Below are 18892 nucleotides of genomic sequence, written 5' to 3' on the forward strand. Positions count from 1 at the left end.
TGGCTGTGTACCATTCCATCCTCTGAAAACATCCTTCACCCTAACCCAGTGTTCAGAAACAATTTGAAATGGTCACTTCATTTGTTTTTCCTTTATTCTTTCAACCTACCTTGCTCAATGTCCTATTAGTTTTCGCTGCCTCAACCAGTTTTCTCAATAACCTCGTCTGACTCTATTTGCTACACAGTGTTGCTCTTAGCCCCTGGAATACTCTGTGTACTTGCAACTCATCAGATCACCTATCCTCTTTGTTGGAAGGAGAGACTAGTTCTTCCAGAGATTTGTGTACACTAGAATGATTATTATGATGATATGTTTATTATAGGAAGACAGGGAGCTAGTCTTGGAGTCTAGTAAAGAATTCAGAACGTCAGATGAAGGCAAAAGCTTGGGATGATTCATGGGAGCTTGAAGCAAAGCAATGTCCTTACACAAGAGTTCTGGTCTTTGTACAGTAAAAAAAAAAATAACTCCTCATCATCAAATTTCTCACTGATGCTGCACTGTAGCCTGTGTGTGCTCATGGCTTCACAACCAAAGGACATCACCATTCTAATGAGCATAATTCAAGATGACAGTCCCAGATTTGAATTTCCTTGAACTGTAGGAGTGTTCAAACCTAGATCTGAACTTGGCAGCCCTGAGTAATATTTTATGATTTCGTGGCAAGCTTGACTGGAAGGGTCACTTTTTAAACACAATATACCTTAGGTATAGGAAACAGTCAAAGAACAAGTGTTGGATTGCAGCCGATGTGCCGCCCAGCCCATCTGTGAATACCATGTTGACCTTTGGTTCTACGAATGCTGGCAACTGTGCAACATACTGTTTCTATATGCAGGTAGTTAGCTTAGGTAGTGACCTGAGCTGAGGCTGTAATCATGTTATTCTTTGTGTAGCTGAGCCTCAGTGTTTCCTTTCTTCTGTGCCCTACACCCTACTTTAAATGAAAAGTATTTAGAACGTTATTCTTTATCTATGGCTGAGGAACTGAACGTGTTTTCCAGTCTGAAGGTATGTGGTTGCCAGAATCATTAATATATTTCTTGCTGTATTGCAGACACAAGAAAAAGAGGAGAGGAACAATGTTCTTTATGGTCTTCATGGAGTTGATCCTTCTGCTAAGAGTCCATTTTCCTGAGGCATTGTTCCATACCCATTTGAAAGTGTTTTTTTAAGCATTCCTCCAAGTAAAAGAAAAAGAATGATCTAATAGTGAAGGCACAGAACAGGGACTCAGAATGCTAGCCTTTTTAAGTAAGAGCCCTCAAATATCCTACATGATCATGGGCATAAGTATTCAGGATTGTTAAAGAAGAAAAAGAATTTCCTTACCTCAGTCCTTGTCAGCCCACTCTGAAATCTGTAGATAAAAGGTGCAAGTGCAAAATATTGTAATATTACATAAATATGAGCATTAACATTAACACCAATTTTACAAGTACTATGCACAAAAGTACTTCTGAAAGAATATTTCTTTAACTAATAAAGCCTGTAGAAAGAGTATTATAAAGTATACTACAACATAAAATTGAGCTGTTAAAAAATAGACAGGCTTAAAAAGTACAAACTCTATGTACCAGCTCAAACACCTATCCAAAAATCTATCAAGTGAATTTGAGCTGAACTCTTGCTACTAGAAGTGTAAAGAGAGAATCCTATTTGCATGCATTGAAAAGGCCGCTTTTCTCCTGCCTCCACCATCTAGATTAGGATCTGTGCTGATTCATCTGTTCTTTCTGGTGTGTCCATTACCAGATCAAGTACAATACCTGACCCTAAAGGAACAGGCTCTTCCTGGAATTTATCTCACTTTATGGACTCAAGATAAACCTTTTAACTAGAGTTTCCTCCTTTGTATTGGCTGGAAGGATGAATCAGTTGCATCTAACCTGTCAGGCTCCTTTCTTAAATTATTTTTTCCTGTCTTGCTGATTAAGATTGGGATCTTTAAAATGGCAAAATCCTCTCATGTCATTTACAAAACAGCATCTGACTTTAGCAGGTAGAAGAAATCCTCAAAGGTGAAAGGTTCTCTTCCACATACCACTTAGCCCACATCTCTGTTTTTTCCCTTGAGGGTGCTCACTGATCTGCACAGTGCCTGGAGATCTGCTCCGTAGGCATCAGGTTCAAGAGCCTCAGCCTTGTTCCCACCCTTTCAGTCTTCCCCCACTGAATTATGAAAGGGAATGATTTTAAGAATTTCTGATGGGTGTAAGTCAAAGTGCCCATGCTCCCTGTTTGCTCTGGGGCATACGTGTGCTCATCCAGACACAATCCCAGATGTGGCAGTGGCTCCATGGAGAGCCTTACAAAAAGGAAAAACAGATCTTGATAAACTGGAGGAATGGTCTGAAGAAAACAAGATGCAGTTCAATAAGGATAAGGTTGAAGTGCCACTCTTGGGAATAGTCAGCAGCAAAAATGCAAAGGGGGAAGTGACAGGCTAGGCAGCCGTTCTGTGGTAAATAATCTGTGCTTTGTGCAAATGAGAAACTGATGGCAAATTAATGCCAGAGTGTAATGAAAAGAAGTGCCTATGAAGCACATTTAAACAGGAAGATAGTATTATAAGATATAAGAAGTAATCCAGCTCTCCACTGCACCAGTAGAACCTCAACTGCAGGTTAATCCTGCAGACAATCTGAAGGAAAGTAGCAAGAATGATCAGAGACCTAAGGAACACAACACCTCAGGAAAGACTGTTGTTGCTTTGCTCTAGGAACCAGAAATCCTCACAGAGGCATAATAATGGTCGTCAAGTATGTAAAAGCCTTCTGCAAGAGGAAGAGAATTCTCTATTTTCTGTGTCCATGGAAAATAAGAGAATAGATAATGGATTTAGACCATTGCAAGAAAGATTCAAGTAATTCATTAGAAGAAGCTTTTTTTTTCAGAAGGGACAGAGAAATATCTGAGGAGACTGTTGTGAGGATATTGTGGATTTACCACCATTAATGATTTTACAGAGAGGCTAGATCAATGTCTGCCAGGGCGAGCACTGGGCAGCAGATGCTGCCTTGGAAAAAGGAAGCGGACAAGGAACCTCAAGCTTTTATCATCCTATTTCAATGATTCTTAGTTTTTACCTCTAGTTATGACAGAGACAAATGCCCCAGCACTCCAGAATGGGTTGTATTTTGCATTAAAAGACGAAAATGCTTCTTGCAGCAGAGGAAGATGAGGAAGAACCCGAGATGCCTGTTGGCCCTCGGCCTCGCCCGATGTCTGAGCTGCACCTCAAGGAAAAGGCTGTGCCCATGCCTGATGCCAGTGCTTTTTTCATCTTCAGTCCTAACAACAGGTATTTAAGAGACTGCTTAGCTGGAACAAGGAGGCAGAGAGCAGGTGACCCCTTCCACACTGGGCCCCAAAGGTTATGTGGTGCAGAGCTCCCTTCCAGCGGTTCATATCAGAGACCTCCTTTGACCAGTCTCTCCTTTAAAGGCCCTGGCATGAAATCCTCATGAAAGCACAACTGTAGGGAGCCCCCTGACAATATTCAATGGGAGTTCATGGCACCTGCAAAGCTGTTTGGAGACACAAATCATGAAAGCTTTGGAAATAAGGGACTTGGAGGCAAGTCAGTAATTGGAATTCCCCAAAATATTCAGGTCCAAATTGCAAGCAAGCCATCATGCAATCAGTCAAGCGTGAGGTAGGAGCTTCCTGTCCTAATGGCTGCTCAAAATCCACTCCCAGTAGGGAGTTCATGTATCTCTGCTCATTCCTACGCATCCAGAATGAGCATACAAGAAAAGGGAGGAGGAGGATGAGAGTCCATAGCTCTGAGGGGAGGCTGAGAAGAATAATTCTTCTCTCATGCTTTTCACTTTGGCTCCTACAATGTGGCTTCACATTGCCCCACCTGTCTTTCCAACACAGATGTCTGAGACGAGTACTGTGAGTGGAGGGCTGAGCTATGACACAGGGGAATATATCTTTCCAAGGGTGCAGAAGTGAGCTCACTGCCCAGTGGTCTGTGCAGTGCCATGTATTCCAACATCTCCTTTGGGGACTTGGCCTCCAAACACAGCCCCAAAGTAAGGCAGGGCTATAAAAGCACAGCTGAATTCAGAGCCAGTCTTTCCACAGCAGAGCTTGTGCCACTCCTCCTTGGGTATGTGCAACAGGGAGGGACTGATGACGATTGGGACTCATGGACTCTAATGCCAGCTTTGCCACCCACCCACTGTCGCTTGTTGAAGAAGTAAATTAACCTCTGCAATCATCTGTAAAATTGCTATAATAGTGGCTTGGAGGCTTAACAGCCAAAAGTAGAGCTAAATAGATTAATGAAGTGCCTCTGAAATTATGCATAGGACTGTTATGAGGTTTAACTCCTCGTATCCCAATACCAACATATGGAAGGTGCTGTAATGGCCTCCAGTATGGATGCTGCTGTTTGACGGGAGACTGCTACTGCTTTACTTGCTAGTTTCGCACTAAGAGCACCAAGTACTTTATATTAGGGTGATGTTTAGCAGACGCCTTGCATGGCATGATGTCCTCCCAGAAGCCCTTTGCAAATGCCAGCCTGCCCTATATCCATTTGGCCAGATCTGTGTCCTGTTAGTAAGGTAGGTCCTCCGTAGCTCCTGCTCAGTGACTCTCCAGCCCCAGCTCAGAAAGACATTGGCCACCCCAAAGCCCATTTCTGCTGCTTTTCCCCCTAAATGAATGGGGAATGGTTCTGTGAGTGAAAGCAAGGGATATAATTTTGGGTTGGCAGGTTTCAGACCACATCTAAATCACAAAAGGCTCTGTCAGGAGGGAGTGACTGTTCTCCATTTAAACGCACCAAGTGTGAGTCCTGCAGGTAGCCAATCACTCCGTGTGCATCACTGCTTGATGTGGAGAGCCAAGGCTGCCCAGCACCCAGCAGGGCCAAGCACAGCTGCCTGGGCCCATCCTTCTCCCTGCTGCTGGGGCAGAGGGAAGCTGCTCTGCAGAACAATCCTCCAGGGCCAGTCCTGCTGGCGGGGGGGGGGGGGGGAATGTTTTCCAGTTCTTACTGTTCTCTGAGAGATAAAGTTGTGCCTCTCCTCTCTCTTGCAGGTTTCGTGTCCACTGCCATCGAATCGTTAATGATAACATTTTCACCAACCTGATCCTATTTTTCATCTTGCTCAGCAGCATCTCCCTGGCAGCTGAGGACCCCGTCCGACACCTCTCCTTTAGGAACCAAGTATGCTTCCCATCCTCCTTCCCTCTCTGTGTATTAAAAGTGTGGTACAAGCAGATCATGAGTTGAAGCCAGGAAAGGCAGAAAAGACTACATCAGAGGCTTTGGGAGTCACTCTCTTCTCTGATTTTTCCCTTTTGTAGGCTGTGTGTGAAATCATTGGGTTTTGCAGGGAACATGAGTCAGTGCAGAATTTGGCCTCTAGTTCATTTCAGAAGCATGTGTAGTGGAAGGAAGGACAGGAGGCTGAAGCAAAATTATAGTTCCCTGGGATTAAGGCATTAGAAATGGTCTGTATAAACATTGACTGGGACACAGATAATTCTAATTTGGGGGATTTGCGGGTTCCTTTTGGAACATTTGTTGTCCTGCCACATGCTTTCTTTTGAACTAAAAAGCCCAGGGCCTGATTTTCACTTTGTTCACACTGGTGTAAATCAGGAGTAACATTCTTGAGTTTGATGCAGTCACTCTGGGGGAAATTGGTGTCATCAAGGTTAGAATCAGGCTATTTGAACGCAAGCTGCAAAGCTATCATTAAATTTGAGATAATCCTCAGAAGATATGCTGTGCTCCTCTCCTCACCAGCCTGGGGGAAGGAGAGGAAGGCATTCAGCATACAGGCATTCAGAGATACATTCTCACCTTCTTTCCCAACCATTCTTATCAGCCTTTTGAAACGTTCAGTGCTCCCTTAACTTTGCCAGTGGTTGTTTCCATTAATCTGGGGTCATTGCAGAAATCAGTAGAGTCAGTAGTCATATGTGAGATTTCTGATCTCTGCTGTCTGCAGTGGAATTTTGATGCCTTTATGCTGGAAGAGCTTGCTAGGCTTAAAGAGTGGGACTTTGTTGTTGTTGTTTAATAATAAAACTTTAACACTCAGTGTCCTACCTCCCTGAAATATCCTGGCCTGAGCATGCATTTAAACATATATGTGCATGCAGAGAAGGTGTTAACGGAGGTTTATTCCTGAGCTTATCTCAGAGATACTTTGCGTTTTGTCCTGAAGGAGGGTACTAAATAGAACAGTCAAACCTGTGCCACCAATGACCCACTTGTGCATGGCTGACTGTGCCCACCACGTAGGGATAAATGTATGTCAATATGTATTAGCACTGCAGCATGATGTCAGCTGGCATATGGGCTTCTGACATGCCACAGAAGCTGCCACAGAATCTGTAGCAGAGAGATTTAAATGAGAAAAAAAGTAGTCAAAGCTGGTTGTCCTGGATAAAAGAGCTAAAGGTTTGGGGCAAAGTGTTGTCTTTTGTATTTGAAGCCACTGACGTTGCATGAAAATCTGTCTTTAATTTTTGCAGGTACAGGTGTTTAAAAAGTATCATACAAGGGGACACTGACAAGATGTTTGGGTTGCAAATGTGGTCTGCCTTTACACTTTGACAGTAGAACAATGAGGTTGTGTCCTGCCCTGTGCCCACACAGAGGCCTGGAAGGGAAAGAAAGCAAGCAAGCTGAAAGCAAACTAGCTGCCTCTACCTTCGCTCTGGAACAACATAATTGGGCATTAACCTGTGCACAAGGACTCATGCAGACTAGTACTGCTGTTGACACAAACTGTCCCGGGGCAGGAAGACAGGAACGGACAGAACGTTCTCCAGCATGGGCTAGTGAAGAGGCTTGGACGCTGCTTCTGTCCCGGGCAGACTAGTGGCTGCGTCTTTCTTATGTCACACGGCTCAGGCAGCAAGTTTTTGGAAGTGCCTCCCCAGTCTGATCAAACAGCTTTTAAAACCCAAGCAAGTCCTAAGACTTTATGTGCTCACAATATTCTCCTCTTTGCACCTTGGCAAGGTGCTCATTCATTTTAATATATTCTAGAGTAAATTCATATTTAGATAATAATAAATATGCCTGCTGATAAATGGTACTGCCTGCACAGGTGGAGCAGTGATCATTTTCATTAGGCATGATTTCATCTATAAGGGACGTCTTTACTAGCTGCAGCTTTGGGGCCAGATTCACCAGTATGCTCTAGCTGCTTTGCAGTGCTCTGGTGATGTAAAGCAGCTGCAGGTACACCTTAGTCATCCAGTTTAATCAAGTTTATGGCTGCTTTATGTTGGTGGAGTCATGCAAAGCAGCCTGAGAGTACCCATGAATCTGACCCATTGATTATAAAATTATTCCATTGCTATAATAACCAAATGTCAGGACCTACAAGGCAGCAATGCAAGGGGACATTTCCAGTTATAATTTGTGTAAATTAATATAGGATGCAATTGAGATCTGTCCATCCTTGAAATGGCCCTTTTTTAATTCTCTAAGTTGCAAAAATTGATAGAGCCCAAGACATCCTTGAAAAAGTGAGAACAACTTGGGGTCAAAAATTGAGCAGTGACCTGAAGAATTTTAAGTTACACAGTAGCAGTAAGTGATACATCCCCTCATTTGACATTCAGTGTCTGCAAATTAGTCCAGATTCAGATCATGCTTAAATAGTGCAATCTAAAATAATCCTGTAGTCTGCAGTAGCTACCCCACTGCCCATGGCATACCGAGCTGTAAGAATCCAGCCACCTATAAAACTGAGTTAGGGTAAGGGTATTGAGATACAATAAACACCTGTGGGATGGGAGAGGACAGTTTACTGCTGTATGTTTATTAGTGTTTTAGCAGTAAAGGTTTAAATTTCACAAATGATCAGTTTTCTACAGCTTCCGTATATTGGCCTTCCAGTTTAGAACTTGGTTAAGCTAAAACAACAATAATCCAAGGGCATGATACTTTGGATTTTCACCATTTGTCATGTAGATAACACTAAAATGGCTTGGGATATTGGAATGTATTGGAAACAAAGAGTTCAATTCTGGTCCCATTAGTCAATGAGAATGTTCCCATTTGCTTTTGTGGGATGTCAATTGATCGGCAGTGAAAGACGTTTCTGTCATTGATGCTGTTGCTTTGAAAATCACTTTACACTTCCAGACTTGCTGTTGCTTTCTGTGACACTCTAGGGCCACTTTTTGTGGTCTGCTATGCATGCCACTGGTATCCCCATCGCCAGGTCTAAGTTCACAGGAATGATGAGTGTTTCAGCTTGCCTGTTATCCAGGATGCCAATAGAAAGATGCAAGTCTTAAGTTAGGCACCTAAACCATAATTTGGAACACGACCAAATTATGGTTGCAATACAAGAGCTGGGATTCTGTTCAATTGGCAGAGTCTTTGTTATTCATCCTAATCCAGGCCAAATCAGGATAGAGAAAAAAAGAGCTAGAGCATGAATTTGCAGTTTGCTTTTCTTCCTTTGCGAGAGGCACAGAACAAGCCTGAATGGAAGTTAATAAGAAGGAATCTCATGTTTTCCACTGAAAGACCACACATCCTTGTATTCTCAGTTTGGAAGTCTGTTTGGGAAAACGCTTGAATTGTCTGTTCTCTATCAGATTAAAAAAAAAAAAAAGAAAATCCTACAATAACAACCAAAAAGTTATTTTGCCTCTAGAGCCCTTAAGGGATTGTAACTCAGAAAAGATTTCATGTAATGTGCTTCTTGACCACTGTGCCAGGACCTTCACTGCATTCAACAGGAGGTTTTATACAAAACCATTTCCTATATAGTCCTCCTTGTTCCCTTGTTAAAAGGCATATGTATTTGATTTTGAACTGTGATTTCCCATTCAAGTGATCAGTCACTGATCTTACCCTCCCTGCTCCTATTCCCTTTTGTTTTTACAGATTCTCTTTTATTTTGATATAGTTTTTACTGTCATTTTCACCATTGAAATTGCTCTGAAGGTAAAGTGCCCATCTTCTCTACCATTACTTGTTCACAAGCTTACTAGTTTTCTGCCACTATCTGTTGCTAACACACACGCCTGTTTGTTCCTGGGTCACGCTCAGTACCACTAACCCGATTGTGCTTATTTTTCAGATCCTAGGCAATGCAGACTATGTCTTCACTAGTATCTTTACATTAGAAATTATTCTTAAGGTAACCAATCTGAGCAATACACTCGTTTTCTCCTTTCTTTCTTTCTTTCTTTCTTTCCTTCTCTCTATCGCTCTCTTTTTCTTTTTTTTTTTAACCCCATTATTATCTCTACACAAAGGATTGTTTATCTTTTGATTTTGTCGTTTTGGTAGTTGCTTAAAAAGTCTTCTGTGAAATTTTGACATTCAAACTTGTAATTCAGGGCCTATATCAAAACAGTCCTTTTTAGGGGAATCACAATGAAAGGATGATCCTGTTGGGAAAAGTAAGAGGGGACCAAGAAAAAGGCCATCACCCCATAAACTTCTCTCTTTACCCTGGCCAGTCTTTCCGAAACAGGATTTGTTTGCTGTGCAAGGAACCCTGAGCACATACACCTCCTCTTACACATGCTACAACCCAAAGAGAAGGTCTTCATTCTGCACAAGTCATGCGGCCAGGCCAGAGGGCGGCCAATGACTTCTGTAAGGTTACAGGGTGCACAGTCAAGTAGGAGAGAGGGAGCACAGTGCAGAAGCTCACTTTTTAGGTGTGGAGAGGTAACTGAGAATACAAATCACTGAAACATCAAGGACTGTAGCTGCAAATTAAAATTGCTGCATCGCCTGTTTGAAACCTGGCTTCCCGTTTCCCAGGAACATGCTCTATACTAAAGGAAATGTGCAGGAAAATGGTTTAGCTCGGAAGAAAATAAAAATAGGCTGCCTTGTTCTTAACTCTAATTTTCCCAAATTGGTAGGCTAATAATTTAAATAACAGTAATTGAGCAAAGTTCTGGCTTTCTAAATGCTAGGTTCGCTTGGCAGCTTGATTTTTTTCTCAGCAAGCTAGTTCTAAGTGCTGGCAGGCAGTACCTTAGAGTTGCTGAAATCCTGCAGCTCAAGATCCTAATAACAGTATCCATACTGAAGGCTGGCAAGCAGGGTGGCCCTTGCATATTTTTGTAGAGAAACGTGCTTTTTGATATGACTTAAAGCCACCAAAGCCATAATGTTCTCCAAAGAGATGTACGTATTATGCTTGTGTGCAGTGTGCGTCTGTGTTTACACGATAAATCTGAACATGCACATACCAAATGGCCGACCAAAAAGGCCTGTCAAAAAAGGAAAACATCTCAACAGGGACATTTAAAAATAAAACCATAGTTCAAGGCACCTGTTTGAACTTACAATTGCTAATTCTGCTCCCACTGAAGCAAATGGTAACAGTCCTAATGACTTCAGTGGAAGCAGAACCTAACCCAACCCATTGGCTTATTGCTCTGTTTTCATCAGGGCAGTGTACTGCATAGTACCTGAGCCTTCCCAATGTCCTGTTAACTTCAGTGGATTTATGTCAACACCCCTGGATATTCTGTGCGTTGAACTGGGATAGGAGTGCAAGGACTACAAATGTTGAAGCAATTCTTCTGTTCTTATCCTGTCAGTTCCTGCCTCACAAGTTGCTTGGTTTCTCAGGGCGTGTTTCTCTGCTGCCTTGCATTGAGCACAATGTTTTGCACAGCAGCAAAGTTAGTGTAAATGGTAAGAAACAAAAGAATAAACGGCCATAGGATGTTCAAGGTTGTAGAGAAACAAGCTTCAGCTGCCCTCGTGGTGCTGACACCTGCAGGCCTCACACTGCCATGGTGGAGTCTGGTGAATGTTAGCAAGGTGACTAGCAGGTTTTTTTAATTGGCATCCTAAAAGCTTGTTCAATGCCCCAGATGGGAGGCAGACATAGATTATACACTCTTTGAGAGTCTCTTCCAAGGTAACAAAATCTCTCAACAGGCTTGAGAGAACTACAGTTTGTATAGAACTTAAACTCAGCAGAGCTTCCCCTCCTGATTTCAATGGTGTCTCCTTTCTTTCAAGATTGCCATACAAAATCTAACCAGTAAAGGGCATCTTTACCACCTTTGTTATGGCAAGAACCCCTTCCCCCTTCCCCAATTGAATGTGTCTATAAGTATAAATTCTAAGCCAGGACCAGAGTTTATACTTCCTCCCCTTCTAAGTTCTGTCTGACTGATTGATAGTCAGTTCCCTGATGTCATGGATGTTTGGTGAAAAAAATAATCTGATATACCATGTGCCCTTCTACCCTCCTCCAAATAAAGTTGTCACAGGTAGGCATGGCTGGAAACCACTAGCAGGTATGCCATCCTGAGCTATTAGCGGGAGCTAGAAAACTCCAGTCTGAATTTCTAGTTCACACTTCTCAGCTGGGAGTCTGGCTAGAGCTCATCGTTGAGGAACAGTCTCATGGTGTCTGCTTCAAGTTACTTTAGACATCATAGATGAGATTCAGAGGACCAAATTTAGAAGCCTGTGTTCCTAACCCAGGTAATGGAGGGAGATTAGCAGTTGTGGGGTTGGGATTTCTTCAAAGCAGCTACATAGATCACTCACCGAGTCAAGGTAGGTGGTACAAATACCCCCATCACCACACCCTCTTTAACCCTGCCAGACTCATTTAGTCACATTCTGTAACAGAGTTCAGTCTAAAATCCAGATTCTGAACTCAGAAGTGTTTAGGTCTGACATTGTGGCTGAGACCCATTTCTGTTTACACTGTCACTTAATCCAATTCTGGAGCTGTGACATCCTCCCCAACACCAGCAGGTATTCAATACCCCTTCATACCCAGAAGGGGCAGAGAGTCCCTTGTAAAATATGTAAAATCTTTCCCTTCCTCTACTGGGTGATGTTCATAATGCTTACCTCTACAAAGAAACCACTCTGTCTCGAGGAATCTTACCTTGGGCTTTGTGAGGAAAACCAAGGGGAAAATGCAACTGCTTCTAGAATAAAAATGGAGAAAGCTGGATAGGGGTAGGAAAAGGGATACAGGATTGAGCTGCACAGAAGGAGCAAACTGAAGAGAGCAGTAATTCCTCCTGTTGCTTCAGTTCAGCTCTAAAGCACCAAATCCCTGAGGGATTCTGGTTTTACTTCATGGAGGGAAGAGACCTCAACTGTCCACTGCAGCTGGTCTAAGCATTGAAAAACATTACAAAAGAGCCCTTTTTATTTTATATTTTTCATTCAATTCAGCTAAAGAGGCCTTTATATAATACAAGTGTCCTCTGCCATTGAAGAAAAAGGGGAAAGCATATGATTGCAAAGAGCAGTTTTTGCAAGCAGTCATTCTGCTGCTTTGCTGATTCTAAATGTTATGTACTCTATGCACTCAAAGTGCATATTTTTCTCACTGAACTTAGTATTGGCTTTCCCTAGTTAGGTCTTTCATAGTTACCTTACTGTCTTCTTCACTCTCTTTTCTTTCAATGGGGACTCAACTTCTCCTTTGGGGTCTGGGGGTAAATTGCCTGCTATGTTAGAAATACTGCCCCTCCCCAGTTATATACTCTGAGTACAACCAGATGGGTTTGGTTTCTGAACAGATGCTAATGGCAAAGTGTGTTTCTGTCTTCATGTGCCTTCCTGCAGATGACCGCATACGGGGCTTTCCTCCATAAGGGCTCCTTCTGCAGAAACTATTTCAACATCTTAGACCTGCTGGTGGTCAGCGTTTCTCTCATCTCTTTTGGGATCCAGTGAGTGAGCTATTTTCAACTGGCTGTTTTTTGGGGATTGCAGGGCCAGGTTGGGAGGTGATACCTCAGTCTCATTGTCTTATATGGGTAAGATTTTTCTCATGAGCCTGGAGGTATTTTCCTCAGATGATTCAAGACCATTAAAATTCATCCTCAAGAGGGGAGGTAATAATTGGGAAATGCTACACTAGTGATCTGGAGGGGGGGATCTTCCAGAAATAGCAAATGAGGACAAGAAACTTGGTCCATTGGGAATCATGACACTTAGCTTTGTTCCAAGATCTCTGATTCACTGTATCAGTTCAGGACAGTTAAGTGACTTACTGTTCCCTCCTAGAGCTCTCACAACTTCTTTGGAAAACAGGGAGTTTCCTAAGTAGCTTCACATCTGATAAGAAATAAGCTCCCAACTGTTACCATTGCAGATTAGCAGCTCACGTATGTTATATTCCAGAGCTAAGTCAAGCAGAAGGGTTTGTGAGGTCCATTGGGCTTTCAGTCAATGTCTTAAGAATGGCACAGTGCTCATTTTGTCCTGCTGTTTCTTCCTTACAGAACTAACTAGACTCTTAATATGTTAGCAAAAAACCTGTTCCCAAAATCAGTAGGAGGGCCGGATGTCATACTGCATGGAGAAGATTCTCAGCCAGCGTTTTAGTCTTAGAAGATGCAGAGAGCTCTGTTGTAGTAGATAGTTGTGTTTAGTACTTAAAATTAAGTACATAAGTCATCCTAATCAATTCAGTGGGAGTTTCCACATCCTTAAATTTATGCACGCAGTTAATTAATTTGCGGGATCAGAGACCAAACACATTGCAGGATCAAACTCCAGGTGGACAGTATACCTTTAATGCTGGAGTCACCTGGAGTTTCCACTCTTCTATGAAAATTTCAGTGGAGTGCTTCTTTGAGCCTTATCTGAAAATGTCTTGTGTTGACTACATCTTGGCCCAATTTCCATTAGATATCTACAGAGTATTTGGCAGCTTGCCCTGCTTAAAAAAAATACCCTGCCCATGTTCCATTCCCTCCATTAATACAGCAGAGATGGTGAAAGCCAGGAGAATGTACACTGAGCCTGCCCAGAGCAGGGAGCAAGACCTGTGAAGATAACATCAGATAATTGTTTCCTTACCCCTGAAGTGCCATAGCAAAGAGTTGACTCTCTTAACTATCCTAAGCAGTGTAAGGCTATGTAGGATTTCAAACAAGAAAGAGTGGATGAAGTCCATCTGCCCTTGCAGTACACCCCCTATTTTGCTGTATCTCTTAAACCTTCCAATACTTTCTTTCAGGTCCAGTGCCATCAATGTGGTGAAGATTCTGCGTGTTCTGCGAGTGCTTAGACCACTGAGAGCCATCAACAGAGCCAAAGGACTAAAGGTTAGAAGAGTCCCAATGCATTCTGTAAACTATAAATTCAAGTTATTTCAAGCTACAAGGACTTTTGCAATGGTTCAAGTAGTGTTTCAGCAGAATCACAGAATGGTTGAGGTTGGAAGGGACCTCTGGAGGTTGTCTTGTCCAACAACCCTGCTCAAGCAGGGCCACTAAGAGCAGGTTGCCCAGGACCATGCCGAGATGACTTTTGAATATCTCCAAGGAGGGAGACACCACAACCTCTCTGGGAAACCTGTTCCAATGCTTAGTCACCCTCACAGTAAAAAAGTGTTTCCCAATGTTTAGATGAACTCCCTGTGTTTCAGTTTGTGCCCGTTGCCTCTTGTCCTGTCAGTGGGCACCACTGAAAAGAGCCCGGCTCTGTCTTCTTTGCACCCTCCCTTCAGGTGTTTATATGCATTGACAAGATTCCCTCGAGCCTTCTCCTCTCTAGACTAAACAGTCCTAGCTCTCTCAGCCTTACCTCATGGAAGGGATGCTCCAGTCCCTTAATCATCTCTATGGCCCTTTGCTGGACTTCCTGCAGTACATCCATGGCTCTCTTGTACTGAGGAGACCAGAACTGGACCCAGTACTCCAGGTGTGGCCTCACCAGTGCTGAGCAGAGGGGAAGGATCACCTCCCTCAACCTGCTGGAAGTACTTTGCCTAATGCACCCAGGATACCATTTGCCTTCTTTGCAGCGAGGGCTCATGTTCAACTTGGTGTCCACCAGGATCCCCAGGTCCTTTTCTGCCAAGCTGCTTTCCAGCTGGATGGCCCAGCATCACCACTGAGGTTAAATGATGTAGTTTGCTAGGGTTACAGATAGGCTTACAAGCCTATTTTAACATAGCCTTGCTGTATTAGATAAACTCCTTCCTGTGGGCCGGTGGGTGCCCAACTATGTAAGTCGGTGCTGCTGGAAGTTTCAGAGAGCTGAGCTCTGGTATTTTCCTGTCCCTTTCTGCCTGTTTCTAAGACTACAGTGAGGAACGTAACAAGTTGGTCTTCTCTCCCCTTTCCTGAGACATTACTTAACAGGCAATAGTTAAATGAAATTCTTTTATTTGTATTTTTAGTCTTGGGCGTCTCCCTTAGCCAGAGCAGCTCAGAACAATCCTGCAAGTTACTTTTGTTCCTATCTTCCATTTGCAGCATGTGGTCCAGTGTGTGTTTGTCGCCATCCGAACCATCGGAAACATTGTGATTGTCACCACTTTGCTGCAGTTCATGTTTGCCTGCATTGGAGTTCAGTTATTTAAGGTAAAACCATTGGGCCCATTCATTCATCCATTACACTGAGCTGTATTCCGGGGTGGGAAGAAAAATAGCGTGAAGAAGCCTGAGGAAGGGGAGATGGAGTCTTCTGTGTGAAGGACAAAATATTTGGGGCACTGTCAGTGTTACCTGGGCTCCTGCTATCAGGAGTTCCCCAAAACTGGACCAGGCATTTTCAGAACTCCTGCCCTTCATCTGTAATTGTAAGAAATCATCAGTAACATCAGTAACCTTCTTCTTCCCTAAATAGCTTGTGGCATGACTTAGTGCCAGGGAGGTGAAGGGGGCTGTTCTAAAGTATTGGTACTTGCAGGCTGTCTACCCCCCATCTTGTAGAGGAAGGGGCATGCCAGATAATCATGGGAGGTTATTCATTCACTTCTTTATGTCTGCTTTTATTTCTTTGCCCTTCACCACCCTTCTGACAACTACTGTTCTGCAGCACTCAGTGGTCATGCACCTCAGGACATACACATTAAAGTTCTGTGCAAGCAGATGAAAGCCTGTGCTCTGAACTACCCAGATGCAGGCAACTCTTGATCCAGTTTGCTCACATCCACCTGCAAAAGAGCATGTAAACATACTCATAGTTGGTTAAGCAAGTAGTAAATGCAGTCTGCTTGCTACGTGATCTGCCCTAACCCTTGCACTGTCAGGAAGGGAAGCTTCATTCCTCTTTCTTCCTTTTCAAGGGCAAGCTGTACAGCTGCACTGATAGCTCCAAGCAGACGGCAGCAGAATGCAGGTGGGTCTGACCTTTCCCTGTTAGCCCCCTTCACTGGCCACCCACTCTCAGGGCCTCGTACGGGAAGTGCAGTTCTGCCATGTTCTCTCTCTGCTCTCCATCCGCAGAGGATACTACATTACATACAAGGATGGTGAGGTCAACCAGCCGATGATACAGCCCCGGAGCTGGGAGAACAGCAAGTTTGACTTCGACAACGTCTTGACTGCCATGATGGCCCTCTTCACTGTCTCAACCTTTGAGGGCTGGCCAGAGTGAGTGCTTCTTGGGCCGATGCAACACTAGCAATGTCCTCATTCATTTCAAAAGAGAAAATTCAAATGCAGAGCATAGTCTTTCCCATTCTAAGTATTTAAATAAGTCTAAAGCATTAAATGATTAAATGTAGCAATAGTAGCAGCAGTCATTGTAGTATTATGTACTTTGTAAATTCCTCATGGCCCACAGGAATTGCTGTTCCCGTACTTGTAAACAGTGCATAGCACTGTCTCTAGCTCTTAAAAGACGGTTGTCAGTAGTAGCAGTGATAGCAATATTTGTTACAAATATTATGTATATAAATAGATATAAAATGCCTGTCAGGCACTTACCAGTATTGCAAGGTGTTGCAAGTTTTGTGATGGAGCCAGCAGGGCAATATGAAACACAGCAGTGCTATCTCTGCAGTACAGGCAGACATGGGATGTCTTACCAGGCTGTGCTGTCTGTGCCACAGGGGCCAAGGACTCTCACAGCTCCACTCTGTCAGAGCAACATGGGTATGCAGGGTATCAGGGGGTTGACTCTGAACTGTCTCACCAGGTGAAGCCGACAGCAGTGTTAACAATGTTAAAAGTGCTGAGATCCCCTTTTCTCACAAAACTCAGTTCCCAACAACACAAGACTCTCCTGTCTTCTGTTAACTGAAGGGCATGCTTTTGTTTTAAACTGTAATTGTTCAACTGTGAAAACATTTCACCCCTGAACAGGTTCAAATGTGTAAAGTTAGTAAGAGCTATGTCTTCTCTTTCGCAAGAGTTTACACTCAGATCAGTGCAAGTCTGCGCATCTGTGAGTGAAGTAATTTTGATACAAGCAGAAGAAAATCACAAAGTTAAACTTCTTTATAACATCACCTATAAGGCCTCAAGGCAGTTGCAGATTTTCTCTGCATTGGGCTCCTGTTTGCTTTCAGGTTGCTGTATAGGTCCATTGATTCCCACATGGAGGATGTGGGACCCATCTATAATCACAGGGTTGAGATCTCCATCTTCTTTATTATCTACATCATCATCATTGCTTTCTTCATGATGAACATCTTCGTTGGTTTCGTCATCGTCACATTTCAGGAACAAGGAGAACAAGAGTACAAGAACTGTGAGCTGGACAAGAACCAGGTAATTTACAACAACTTGTTGCCACTAAAGGTAGAAAATACATTGAGAATAAGCATTTAAGAGAGAAATACATACAGAGAGGAACATGTGAAGATTGGCAGCAAGAGAAAACACTAAGCTGGCTTTACTGCCATCTTTCAGGAGTCAGGTAAAAAAAATCTTGCTATAAGATTTGCTCAAGGGACAACATTTACTTAAAAATGTGTGCTGTACCATTTGGTTCACTGAGATTAGATGAGCATGACAGCATTGTCTGGCCAAAGTAAATGCATATGGAACTCTTCAACACGTAGAATATACACATTCAGATTATGACCTAAAAGAAATTCTTCTACCAAGCATTTTCATTTCAGTAAAAATCTTGAAACATGTTGTGTTTTTATTATATTTGGAGGTAGCTGACCAACCCCGTATTTTGTTTTCGATTTTTAAATCTACCCTGCCTCCTTCACAGCGCCAGTGTGTAGAATATGCCCTGAAGGCCCGGCCCCTGCGGAGATACATCCCTAAAAACCAGTACCAGTACAAAGTTTGGTATGTGGTCAACTCCACATATTTTGAATACCTGATGTTTGTTCTGATCCTGCTGAACACCATCTGCCTGGCCATGCAAGTAAGTAAGCAAACAGATAACCTTACAGGTGATGAATTATTAGACTTTATTGGGGAAAACGTAGAAATGGCCGAGGTTGAGACCTGCTTTCACCTTCACACCATGTACTGAGGGAGAGGGGCAGGGACATGATAAAAAACATTGTACCATGTTCACTCCTGATGACATTTAGTTAAAATGAGGAATCTGCCTCTCCTCCTCTTCCTGCTAATATCTGATACTTTCAACATTTCCGTTTTAACTCCTTAAAAACAAACAAATGAAAAATCCAACAGTTACATCGCATACCAGTTCAGTGGCCACTATAATAAGTGACTTCTCAATTCTGACTTATCTCCTATGAAATGCAGGAATAATCCCAGAACTGCCACTCACTTGAGATCTCAATTTTAAATTTTAGGCTTTTCTGTGTTAAAAAGTAGAGAGCAAATATTTTGGCAAACAAGGCAATCAAGGAAACTGGGGATAGAGGGTAGGAAGGCCCTAGTGTCTCCTTTATTCTGTGTTAAGAACCATAGAAACTGTCTAGAAAGAACCTCTAGAGGCCGTATTGTCTATCCCATCACCTAAAGGCTGGATCAACTCCACCTAAAGCATTTCTTGATAGGTGTTTGCCTAACTTGCTTCACTACCAATGCTACTGATTGCCTTACTACCCACTATGCTGTGCGTTCACTTTCCTCACTGTGTGAAGGTTTTCCGAATATCTAATGTGAATCCACCAAAGAAACATTTGCAGCTGGATCTACAAGAATAGCAAATAGAGGCAGTAGATTAACATAGAGGTAGTAGATTAACATGTGCAGGTGG

At 42.9% G+C, this 18892-nt stretch overlaps 1 protein-coding gene across 50 annotated transcripts in view; it reads left to right on the plus strand.

The window, feature by feature from the left end:
* The window catches only part of CACNA1C (calcium voltage-gated channel subunit alpha1 C), a 495328-nt gene that overhangs the window by 397408 nt on the left and 79028 nt on the right, over positions 1-18892 (plus strand). For 17 of the 50 annotated variants that reach the window (XM_075504596.1, XM_075504719.1, XM_075504690.1 and 14 more), the window contains 10 exons: positions 3175-3307; positions 5062-5191; positions 9087-9146; positions 12581-12687; positions 13983-14070; positions 15226-15333; positions 16041-16093; positions 16201-16347; positions 17268-17469; positions 17924-18082. In XM_075504596.1, the coding sequence (XP_075360711.1) occupies positions 3175-3307; positions 5062-5191; positions 9087-9146; positions 12581-12687; positions 13983-14070; positions 15226-15333; positions 16041-16093; positions 16201-16347; positions 17268-17469; positions 17924-18082 (1187 nt within the window). Of the gene's footprint in view, positions 1-3174; positions 3308-5061; positions 5192-8890; positions 8951-9086; positions 9147-12580; positions 12688-13982; positions 14071-15225; positions 15334-16040; positions 16094-16200; positions 16348-17267; positions 17470-17923; positions 18083-18892 lie in introns of all 50 variants that reach the window. The other 33 variants (XM_075504541.1, XM_075504568.1, XM_075504551.1 and 30 more) reach the window with 5 other exon arrangements.

The sequence above is a fragment of the Mycteria americana genome, chromosome 1 (assembly GCF_035582795.1).
Source record: "Mycteria americana isolate JAX WOST 10 ecotype Jacksonville Zoo and Gardens chromosome 1, USCA_MyAme_1.0, whole genome shotgun sequence".
Classification (NCBI taxonomy): Eukaryota; Metazoa; Chordata; class Aves; order Ciconiiformes; family Ciconiidae; genus Mycteria; species Mycteria americana.